The sequence below is a fragment of the Dryobates pubescens genome, chromosome W, assembly GCF_014839835.1.
Source record: "Dryobates pubescens isolate bDryPub1 chromosome W, bDryPub1.pri, whole genome shotgun sequence".
In the NCBI taxonomy this organism is placed as follows: Eukaryota; Metazoa; Chordata; class Aves; order Piciformes; family Picidae; genus Dryobates; species Dryobates pubescens.
Window position 1 is genome coordinate 283,149 of NC_071656.1, and position 12,437 is coordinate 295,585.

At 43.6% G+C, this 12,437-nt stretch overlaps 1 protein-coding gene across 1 annotated transcript in view; it reads right to left on the minus strand.

The window, feature by feature from the left end:
* Nucleotides 1-12,437, minus strand: part of LOC104301319 (nipped-B-like protein) — a 254,016-nt gene that overhangs the window by 52,105 nt on the left and 189,474 nt on the right. Inside the window, exons 17-20 of the mRNA XM_054177739.1 lie at nucleotides 11,427-11,658; nucleotides 10,968-11,119; nucleotides 10,510-10,590; nucleotides 8,901-9,001 (exon numbers count right to left, since the gene is read on the minus strand). Coding sequence (XP_054033714.1) covers nucleotides 8,901-9,001; nucleotides 10,510-10,590; nucleotides 10,968-11,119; nucleotides 11,427-11,658 — 566 coding nt within the window. The remainder of the gene's footprint in view (nucleotides 1-8,900; nucleotides 9,002-10,509; nucleotides 10,591-10,967; nucleotides 11,120-11,426; nucleotides 11,659-12,437) is intronic.

Sequence of the window (12,437 nt, forward strand, 5' to 3'; positions counted from 1 at the left end):
TGCCTGTCTACAAGCCCCCTTCAGGTAGTTGTAGAGAGCAATAAGGTCACCCCTGAGTCTCCTCTTCTCCAGACTAAGCAACCCCAGCTCCCTCAATCTCTCCTCATAGGGCTTGTGCTCCAAGCCCCTCACCAACCTTGTTGCCCTTTTCTGGACACGCTCCAGCAAGTCAACATCCTTCCTAAACTGAGGGGCCCAGAACTGGACACAGGACTCAAGGTGCGGCCTAACCAGTGCAGTGTACAGGGGCAGAATGACCTCCCTGCTCCTGCTGGCCACACTGTTCCTGATGCAGGCCAGGATGCCACTGGCCCTCCTGGCTGCCTGGGTGCACTGCAGGCTCATGTTCAGTCTACCATCAACCAGCACCCCCAGGTCTCTCTCAGCCTGACTGCTCTCCAGCCACTCTGACCCCAGCCTGTAGCTCTGCATGGGGTTGCTGTGGCCAATGTGCAGAACCCGGCACTTGGATGTGTTAAATCTCATGCCGTTGGACTCTGCCCATCTGTCCAGCCTGTCGAGGTCCCTCTGCAGAGCCTCTCTACCCTCCAGCAGATCAACTCCTGCCCCCAGCTTGGTGTCATCAGCAAATTTACTGATGATGGACTCAATGCCCTCATCCAGATCATCAATAAAGATGTTAAAGAGCATGGGGCCCAGTACTGATCCCTGGGGCACACCACTGGTGACTGGCTGCCAGCTGGATGTGGCACCATTCACCACCACTCTCTGGGCTCGGCCCTCCAGCCAGTTCCTAACCCATCGCAGTGTGCTCCCATCCAAGCCATGGGCTGACAGCTTGGCCAGGAGTTTGCTGTGGGGACGGTGTCAAAGGCCTTGCTGAGGTCCAGGTAGACTACATCCACAGCCTGCCCTGCATCCACCAGACGGGTCACCTGATCATAGAAGGAGATCAGGTTGGTCAGGCAGGACCTGCCCTTCCTAAACCCATGCTGGCTGGGCCTGATCCCTTGGCCATCCTCCAAGTTCTGTGCGACTGCACTCAGGATGACCTGTTCCATAATCTTGCCTGGCACTGAGGTCAGGCTGACAGGTCTATAATTCCCTGGCTCATCCAACCGGCCCTTCTTGTGGATGGGCACCACGTTGGCCAGCTTCCAGTCGTCTGGGATGTCTCCAGTGAGCCAGGACTGCTGAAAAATGATGGAGAGCGGCTTGGCCAGCACATCTGCCAGCTCTCTCAGCACCCTGGGATGGATCCCATCTGGTCCCATGGACTTGTGGGGATCCAAATGGCTAAGCAGATCACCAACTACCCCATTCTGGAACAGAGGAAGACTATGCTGCTCCCTAACTCCTTCTGCCAGCTCTGCAGGCCAGCTGTCTGGAAGACATTCTGTCCTGCTAGAAAAAATTGAGGCAAAGAAGTTATTAAGTAACTCTGCCTTCTCCTCATCCTTTGTTACAACATTCCCCTCCGTGTCCACCAAGGAGTGGAGGTTGTCCCTGCCCTTCTTCTTGCTATTAATGTATTTATAGAAGGACTTTTTGTTGTCCTTCACAGCAGAGGCCAGTCTAAGCTCCAAATGTGCTTTTGCCTCCCTAATTTTCTTCCTACAAGACCTAGCAACATCCTTAAACTTTTCATGGGTTGCCTCCCCTTTCTTCCAAAGATGATACACCCTCTTTTTTTCCCTTAGTTCTTTTAGAAGCTCATCACCCATCCAGGCTGGCCGTCTGCCCCGGCAGCTCCTCTTCCGGCGCATTGGCACAGCCTGATCCTGTGCCTTCAAGAGTTCCTCCTTGAAGTAGTCCCAACTCTCCTGGACCCCTTTGTTTCTAAGGGCTGTCTCCCAAGGAACCTTCTGAGTTAGTTCCTTGAGCAACCTGAAGTCCGCCCTCCGGAAGTCCAGAGTGGAGGTCTTCTTGCTGCCCCTTTTAACTTGACCAAATACTGAAAATTCAATTATCCTAAGCCCTGGACTACCATAGATGAGGGAATTAAGCGTCTGAGAGAATTTGCTGTTAGAGAGATACTCTATGGTGACCATGATACTCTGAATCCTGATGATATTCCTGTGGCAGCTGGTCTTGCTAAAAAGCTTATCAAACTTGCTCCTTCCAATTATGCAAACACTCTGGCAAGCAGAATTGTGGCAAGAAATTATGGTGGAGATCCTCCTACGGTTGGCCAATTCACTGATCAACTAAGACAATTGGATGATAGCATGACACGTGTTTCTTTGGTTTCAGCCATTAAAGCTCTGTCTAGTGAGATGAAGGATTGCATGAGAGAGCTGAAGGATGAAATCAAAGATTCCATATGCCAATTGGCACAAAGAGATAATTCCAATTCTTCCTCCAGGTGGGTGCAGGTTTCAGCTGTGAGGAATAGACGTTCTCCAAGGAGGTCATTCCAAAACAGACCAAACCAAAACAGACCACCAAGGCAGTCACGTAGGACTATTTGGATTACCCTGCGTGATCAGTTTGGTGAGAACATGAACAGGTGGGATGGTCAACCAACTTCTAATCTTTTCAGAAGACTGAGGGAACTGCAAAGTGGCAGAACCCAGGGCAGAAATACCAGAAGGGTAGCTGTTACTTCCACAGTTCCCCAGGACAACTATGACAGCTCCAACAGTGGCTCCAGTTCTAACACTGCACAGTGTGCTCGTTGCACCTGTGGACATGTACCCCATAACTAGGGGTGCCCTGCCTCCCGCCAGGGGGAGGAGAGGGATAATGGAGATAACAGAATCTATTGGGATGTGTACATCCAGTGGCCTGGCACTTCACACTTTCGGAAGTACAGGGCCTTGGTTGACACAGGAGCTCAGTGCACCATATTGCCATCAAATTATCAAGGATCAGAGTCTATAACTATTCTGGGAGTCACTGGTGGATCTCAAGAGTTAAGTAAGGTAGAGGTTAATATAAGTCTAACTGGTAAACAGTGGAAGAAGCATACAGTTGTGACCGGACCTGACGCACCTTGTATATTGGGAATTGATTTTCTGAGAGAAGGGCGTTTCAAGGATCCTAAAGGTTGCAAATGGGCTTTTGGAGTAGCTTCTGTAGAAATTGATGGACAAAAACTGAAGCTGTCTGCAAGACCTGAACTTTCTGATGAATCTGCAGTTGTGGGACAACACAAGATTCAGGACATTAAATTGCCGGTTGCTTCTCAGACTGTGCATCACAGACAATACAGAACCAACCGTGACTCTTTGTTGCCCATTCAGAATCTGATTTGTCAGTTGGAGAGTCAGAAAGTCATCAGCAAAACTCATTCACCTTTCAACAGTCCAGTGTGGCCTGTGCGAAAGCCGAATGGAGACTGGCGTCTGACAGTGGACTACCGAGCCCTGAATGAAGTAACTCCGCCTATGAGTGCAGCAGTACCAGACATGATGGAACCGCAATATGAGCTGGAATCCAAAGAGGCCAAATGGTATGCTACCATAGACATTGCTAATGCCTTCTTCTCTATTCCCATAGCAGAGGAATGCAGGCCTCAGTTTGCTTTCACCTGGAGAGGAATCCAGTACACTTTCAACAGACTGTCAATGGGCTGGATCCACAGCTCAAGCATCTGTCATGCAGTAATCCACGATGCTCTGGAGGAAGGTGGTGCTCCAGAACACATCCAGTTCATCGATGACATCATCATCTGGGGTAAAACTGCTGAGGAAGTCTTTGAGAAAGGTAACAAAATCATGGACATTCTTCTGAATGCAGGTTTTGCCATCAAGAGAGACAAAGTGAAAGGTCCTACCACAGAAATCCAGTTTCTGGGAGTGCAGTGGCAGGATGGATGCCGACACATTCCAGTGGATGTGGTAAACAGAGTCTCTACCATGGCAAATCCCACAAACAAGCAAGAAACTCTACGTTTCTTGGGGATAGTGGGATTTTGGAGACTACACATTCCTGGATACAGTCAGATTGTGAAACCTCTGTATGATGTGACTCGAAAGAGGAACAGTTTCCACTGGGGACCTGAACAACAAGCAGCCTTTGACCAGATAAAGCAAGAGGTAGTACAAGCAGTGGGTCTGGGACCTGTCCGAGATGGTCCAGACATCAAGAACATTTTGTACACGGCTGCAGGTGACAATGGTCCAACCTGGTGCTTGTGGCAAAAAGCTCCAGGTGAGACACGTGGACGACCTCTTGGTTTCTGGAGTCGAGGTTACAGAGGTTCAGAGGCTAATTACACTCCAACAGAGAAAGAGATTCTAGCTGCCTATGAAGGAGTGAAAGCAGCTTCTGAAGTGATTGGAACTGAATCACATCTTCTCTTAGCTCCCAGCTTGCCAGGTTTGAATTGGATGTTCAAAGGCAAAGGTTCCACACCACATCATGCCACAGATTCTACCTGGTCTAAGTGGATGGCTCTGATAACACAGAGAGCCCGAATGGGAAATCTTTAAAGACCTGGTCTGGTGGAGGTGATCTCAAGTTGGCCTGAAGGTACCAACTGTACTAAACCTCCAGAGGAGAGAGTAACTCGTGCTGAGGAAGCTCCTCCTTACAATGACCTTTCTGATGATGAAAAGAAATATGCTTTGTTCACAGACGGTTCCTGTCATCTCGTCAGGAACAAGCGAAGGTGGAAGTCTGCTGTGTGGAGTCCAACACGTCGAGTTGCAGAGGCGAAGGATGGAGAAGGAGAATCCAGTCAGTTTGCAGAGGTAAAAGCTGTCCAGCTAGCTCTCGACGTAGCTGAACGTGAGAGATGGCCAAAGCTTTATCTCTACACCGACTCATGGATGGTAGCCAATGCTCTATGGGGTTGGCTAAAGAACTGGAAAAAGAATGGTTGGCAGAGGAAAGGAAAACCCATCTGGGCAGCCGACCTGTGGCAAGACATTGCTGATCGAATAGAGAGAATTGCAGTGAAAGTGAGACACATTGATGCTCACATTCCTAAGAGCAAAGCTACTGAGGACCAGCAGCACAACCATCAGGCAGATTTAGCTGCAAGAGTTTCTCAAGTAGACAAGGACTCTGAACTTGATCTCGACTGGAAGCACCGAGGTGGGCTCACGATTCATCAGGACATCAAGGCAGAGATGCAACATACCAGTGGGCTCCTGTAAGAGTCTAAATTCCTTGTATGACTCAACAAAGATAAAATCACTTGCTGCTTGCCCAGACAATATGTTGTGGGGCAGAGCAAAGACCAATCCTGGATGCAAATCACCTTGTGATTGCATCGTGATAACACTGGGCTGCAGCTGGCCTATAACAATGACCCAAGGACCCAGACCATCAGGCCTTCAAGACAGCTATCAGATACCCCCAGGAATGGAGGGTGATGAGTCAATGGACTCTCCACCTGTCTCCTGACACAAAAAGACTTCCTGGGGAACGATATCTGGATACTTATGATTTCCTGGCTCCTGAATTCCTGAGGGACAATGCTTGGACACATACCTAAGGACAAAAACTGTATAAAAGACTTGACCACTACTGGCTCAGTTGGAAGAAAAACGCTGAGGAAGAAAACCGCAATGGAGGGAAGAAAAACGCAGAGAGAAAAACGCTGAAGGAGGACCATGCTGCTGAGAAGGAAGGAAGCAGACTGAACCCTCTCTCCGTGTCCTAAGTCCCGCTTGCTGCCACTCATGGAGCTGACCCACGCTGCCCAGAGGGTCCTCATCTATTCTCCAGCCAAAGCCTCAGCACCCTTTCTCTACAGACCCAGGCTGCCCAGAGGGATCACATCGCATCTCCAGCCAAAGCCTCAGCACCCTTTCTCTACAAACCCAGCACCTTTCCTCCCCAGACTCAAACTGTCTTGGGGTGGGTGAGGGGTGTGGTAATATGATTCCTTTCCTCTTCTCTCTCTCTCTTTCTCTCCCTCTCTATCTTCTCCCTCTCCCCTTCTTATTTCCATTTTCTCTATGTAATAAATAGTCTAGCTCTTGATATTTTGGCCTCGTTTGTGCCTATTAATTTCACAACACGGGAATATTCAAAAGAACTAGTCTCTTTCCCTCTCCGGACCGAGACAGCTCGTGACAGATCCATAGACATTTCCATGGATGCTATCGCACAAGTCATCCATGACTGTGACATTTGTGCTGCCATTAAGCAGGCAAAGCGAATTAAGCCCTTGTGGTATGGTGACAGATGGTCCAAGTACAGGTATGGTGAAGCTTGGCAGATTGACTACATCACTCTACCACGTTCTCGTTCTGGTAAGCAATACGTGCTAACTATGGTAGAGGCAAACACCGGATGGCTGGAAACTTATGCAGTTCCACATGCAACTGCACGCAACACCATTCTCGGTCTGGAGAGACAGATCCTGTGGAGACACAGAACTCCAGAGAGGATTGAGTCAGACAACGGAACTCATTTCAAGAACAACCTTGTAAAGAGCTGGGCAAAAGAGCACGGTATTGAGTGGATTTTCCACATTCCTTACTATGCACCAGCTGCAGGGAAGATTGAATGCTACAACGGTTTGTTGAAGACCACTCTCAAAGCCATGGGAGGTGGATCTTTGAAAAACTGGGAGAAGCATTTAGCACAAGCAACCTGGCTGGTGAATAGTAGAGGTTCAGTGAACCGAGCTGGACCGGCACATTCAGATCTGCTACAGAAAGTAGAAGGTGATAGAGTTCCTGTTGTTAGAGAAAAGAACCTGTTAGGTAAAACTGTTTGGGTATTTTCACCCTCAGGAGAGGCTAGACCTGTCCGAGGGGTGGTTTCAGCAGAAGGTCCGGGTCACACTTATTGGGTAATGCAGGAGAATGGTCAAATTCAGTGTATTCCACAAAGAAATTTAACTTTAGCTGAAAGAGTTTGACTTCAGACTGTTATACAGCTACAACGCGCCCAAAGGAAGAATCCCTGAGGAATCTACAGTGCACGAAACCTGAGAGCCCTGAGTCAACTAAGAGTCCCTGTGTTCCTGTTTGCCTTTTCTTCACTTCGTCTGCAGAGAGACAAGCTGTTTCCATTTTCTTATTTCCTGACTTCTTTGGACTTCTGAATCATCTGCATCTGAGTATAGCCAGAACGGACTATGAACTTTACTCACGAACTGTAAATATTGTTTCTGATTGGATGGACAGTGCGAACGACCAGTGAAATTGTTTAGAAGGGGTGGACTGTGACCGTTCGACGCTGTGTCTTTAAGGAAGGGGCACACTGGCTAAATGTTTATAAAATATTTTGGTATTCTAAACGAATTTCATTGGCCAAGTTAAGGTGGGAGGTGAGGTTAGTCCCAGCGCGGCTGGAACTTTCTCTCAGTCTTCCTTCCTTCGCTGTCCCTTTCGGCTGGATCTGCTTCTGGGCTTCTTGCCAAGAGATAAGAAACTAACTCCCTGTGCATAGGCCTCTGTCCGCTGTGCTAACCTCTCTTTTCTCATCTTCTTCCTCTTTGGGGGAGAAGCGAGGTAGTGGGGTGAAGGGGGCACAGGGGGAAGCCCCCTCTGTGGGGGGTCTGGTTTCTGACTGTGTTTATTTGCTGTATATTTCTGTATATATTGTAAAATACCTGTATTTGTTGTGTTACATATAATCTGTTTCCTTGTAAAATATACTCTCATTTCTCCGACTGGGTTTAGCCGTGGTCTCTTTCTCAGTGGGGGAGGGAAAGCAGAGCCTTTCCTTTCAAACCACCACACCAGGGGAGGAATTCTGATTGTTGAGTTCTAAATATATGTAAATTGCATTTTATACTTCTAGATTTTAGTTTGCCTTTTGTAAATATAGCATTCATTTTGCTTCTGAGTTCTGAGGTTTTGGTTGGTTGGTTGGTTGTTTTTTTTAATTTACTCTGGGGTAATTTCCAAGTAGTTGGGGGGGTAATTTCAGCCTACCACATTTTATTATTGACACCCAACCTGGGGCTTTGCTCGATTGATTAATTGATAATCAGAATAAGGAAGCCAAAATGAAGTTATTCTGGATTTTGTGGCATTTGGTCTATTCTTGTTTAAGTGTGTTGCTTTATAATTGGATTGTTTCGTGAATGTTTGACTGTGTTTGCTGGTTTATGGCAAAGAAACTAGTTTAGAGGCTTGTTAGGCAGGTTTGGAAATTACTACCTCCGTTTTGTGAGATATAGGGGATATAGTAATGCCACTGTAAATGTCTGTTACCATTTGAAGGGGGATCTTTAGCCCAGATCCTGACTGCAAAGACTGGAAGTTACCATTGGATGCAAAAGGAAAGTAATGACAATATCTATATAATTCATTGGATTGCTAATGGGAATACAGAGCAGAGGCATAAACAGTTGTTATTTTTCTTTTTCTGTCACTTCTGCTTGCAACTTATCTCTCTCTCTTCCATGGCCTTATCAGGTATCTCTGTTCTGACTACTGTGTGAGGTAACAGGAAGGAGGGAGGGAGTGGGGGAGGAGGTGAATGGGTCCCCTGTTTCCATCCAGGGGGGTCTGAGGAGTTTCTGTGTTGTTTATGAACTGTAAAAATATATATATAGTGCATATATTGTATAATTTGTACATATTCATTTGCATTTCATATTTCTAGATTGTAGTTTGCTTGTAGATAGAGATTCATTTGCTTCTATCCCAAACTAAGCTGGTCAGGCAATTTTAGCTTGGGGGGGTAGTTCTCCAAGTTAGTTGGGGGTAATTTCAACCCACAACAATGTCCCATATGAGTTTATTGAATTTTCTGTTCCTATAACTGAAAGTTATTTTGAGGAGTTAAATCGTCCATTGGTCTGCTCAATATGCCTAAATCTATTAGCTGTTGTGGTTGTGATTGGCTTAGCAATAGCATTGTGCCAAGATAAATATGCAGTTAATCTCTCTAAGCAGAGAAAAAAGATGTAAGGGTTTAATGCAAGCAGGTTGTGGAGTTGTAGATTTTTAAAGAACAAGTTGATACTGAACCCTAAAATCCTACATCTATGAAACTGTAAATTTATCAGTGTAAGAAATTACCTGAAGTTTCTCAAACTCCTCTTGCTGGTTGGTAGTCTCGCAAGGGAAGTGAAAATTTCTTCTAGTATTAACTGTCTATGTTTTTCATACCTGGAGAATACCTATTTAACAGTTACAGGATTGTTAAAAAAATATTTATTGTTACACAAAATATTGCTTGTTAAAGAGATTGTTAACAATTATATATAGGCACATCCACTTGACATTTAAATTATATTTAGTGCATACCTTGTTTTTAATACATTGCATTATTTTTTCAAAGCAAATATTTCTTTATAAAATATATAAATGTGTAATAGCTTTTAAAAATATTGCATGTTTAAAAAAATTTCTGCCAATGGTACTGTATAAGAAAGCCACAGTGTCATGCTAAGCTTTCAGATTCCAGCATAGAGCAAAACTATGATTCTTAATCATAGAATCAAACAGGTTGGAAAAGACCTCAGAGACCATCAAGTCCAACCTATTACCTAATACCTAACACCTCATGACTAACTAAACCATGGCACCAAGTGCCACATCCAATCCTTTTCTTGAACACCTCCAGGGTTGGTGACTCTACCACCTCTCTGGCAGCACATTCCAATGGCTAATTACTCTTTCTGTGAAGAACTTTCTCCACACCTTGAGCTTAAATTTCCCCTGGCACAGCTTGAGACTGTCCTCTTGTTCTGTTGCTGGTTGCCTGGGAGAAGAGACCATCCCCCACCTGTCTACAACCTCCTTTCAGGTAGTTGTAGAGAGCAATTAGGTCTCCCCTGAACCTCCTCTTCTCCAGGCTAAACAACCCCAACTCCCTCAGCCTCTCCTCATAGGGCTTGTACTTGTGACCTCTCACCAGCTTTGTTGCCCTTCTCTGGACACATTCAAGTATCTTAATGTCCTTCTTAAATTGAGGGGCCCAGAACTGGACACGGTACTCAAGGTGTGGCTTTAGAGCACATTTCAGAAACCAGTTTTACTTCATACCATAAGCTTGCTTGATGTGAAATACACAATCCTGACCCCATAAATGGAAGAGTTTTCCTCTCCTTTTGTTTAGGCGGAATTACTTTAATAAATATTGGAGTGTGTGATCTTTACAAAGTTGGAAAACATCCACTTGAACAAGCACAACTGTGTTGCACTGCAGTTTTCCTGAAATAATATTTTAGCTGCCTCATTAATTTTTCTGATAGCCACCTGTTCTGAGGAAAAGGATCTTCTATTATATAGAAACATCCTACTAGTTCTATAGCATATTCCACTGCATAAATTCAAATCTTAACGAAGGAAATAAGGAAAACCATATTGTTAAGATATCTTAAATCAACAAAGGACAGGTGACAGGAAGAGGCTTGTGCTTACACTTTAAACAATATAACCAAAAGTAAGTAAATTCCTTGGCTTAAGTAGGCTATTTCTTCCTATAGAGTACTCTGCAAATAGGAGTAGCAGCTCAAGTAAATTTAATACTGTTCCTAGATTATTATATCAAATTGTAAAAACATGCAAGAATAGAAGTAGTTCTAAACTCCAATTTGCTGCCAACAAAAATACAGCTTATGTAAGTGCAGTAATAGCTCTCATAAGTATAGGAACATGAAAATGCAACTTAAAAATTACTTACTGCAGTCACTAATTTGATGGCACATAACTGTAGTTCACTGACATTTTCTACAAAGAAAGGTGTTATTCCCATAGATGACACCTATCAATGAAAAGAAGCTATTGTAAGTATATTTAGACCAACAAACTGATATTTATACACTTTGACAATTAGGTTATGAATTCATCAGGTAAGGTATTCAACAACAAGTAGTATTACTTCATATTATTTGCAAATGAAGTTATTAAATGATATTTGAATACAGTTAACACTTTTCAGTGTACAATAAAAGCCATATGATTTGAACATTAAATGCTCTTCTGCATATTACATGCTACACAACTAACTAGTCACTTATGTTAATCATTCAAAAGTTTGTACTTATTTCATACTTCATGTCATTGAGACAATCACACTTTACAGTCTCTCTGAGGAAAGAAAAAACATTCTCAGACAGAAATTCTTCTGATAAAACTTACCTGAAGAATAGTTGTATCAGTAAGAAGCTGTATCTCTAGCAACTCTGACAAACTGCTGACAATGTCACAAACTCTGTTATACAACATCACTATAACTCTTTGCTTGTGGGTGGAACACTTGGCACGTTTTGCTTTTGAACTTAAAACGCCACCTAGGAAAAAAAAATCTTTGCTGATTTTTTTTCAGTGTTTTACTTATATCAAATATTAGAAAGATGATCATCTTCATCAGAAAAATGTTATGAAAATATTTCACTGATTACAGCTTTGCAAATGCAATTGCTTACAGCAGAAAAACTATTTAGTAGAATCAATTAGAAAGCAAAACTGTTGTATTTTCATAATTGCTCTGAACTCTGGATGCAAGAGTTTAAAAATTGTTCTCAAAATTGGACACTCGCATCAGAAGATATGTATATGACAACAAAACATTAAATGCAAAACATTTAGCATACTAACCACCATGAGGATCCACTCTATACACAGGATCATATTGAGGATAGAGAGTATTCTGCAAATGAAATTTTGTGTATTGAATAACTCTTTCTATTACATCCTCAATATATACGGCTTTAGGCATATTTGGTGATGTCATAATATTGATAGCAGTAAGACAAGCATCAGCAGATTTCGTTACTCTCTCCATAATAAGATCTCTCCATAATCTCTCTTCATCTTCAGTGTCATTGTTCTGTAACAGGTGATAAAAAACATGAAAGTGTGAACAAGAAGTCAAGCTTTTATCCTTACCACGTAAAAGATAACATTATTTTAATATACTTACATACATACACAATACATATTTCCCTTATGATACAAAAATAGTTTGTTTTAGAAATCAGATAATGTTTGTTTTACTAGCAACAGGTTTGTAACCTTAAATTACAAGTCTTCAATATCTCACTGTATTTTTCTGGTGAAACACAAAGAAGCTTTCTGTGTATCATCAAGAAGTCACTGGAAGCCATTGTGCAGGAGGACAGCTATGACTTGGTCACCATCACAGAAACATCATGGGATGACTCTCATGATTGGAGTGTTGCAGTGGATGGCTATAAGCTAGAACTCAATCTGGACACTGCCCTGAAGAATAACAAAAAATTTGTTTGCAAATGCATTAATGTAATGGGTTGAGTTTAATCTGTTGCTGATATTCAGTATCATGCTCCCATCATGCCAGCTTCAAAATGAAAGTGCTGGCTGGAGCAAAGTATTATAGGGCTTGAAGTTCAGATTGTAACATGAGAGGCTTCCTGTTCCGGTTTCTGCTTTTGGTTTTCCGTGTTTGGGGTGTTGGCCTTTTCTAATGGGCTGGCTGTGGGATGGGGGGAGGTGTGTCTCTGGCTTCTCCTGCTGCCTTCTGCATTTTGCTGCACTTTTCTGCAAATAGGCTAAGGTAATTGTGCATTGTATGATCTCATTTTTATCAGTAAATCTCTTTATCTCAACCCAGTGGGGTTTTTTGTGTGT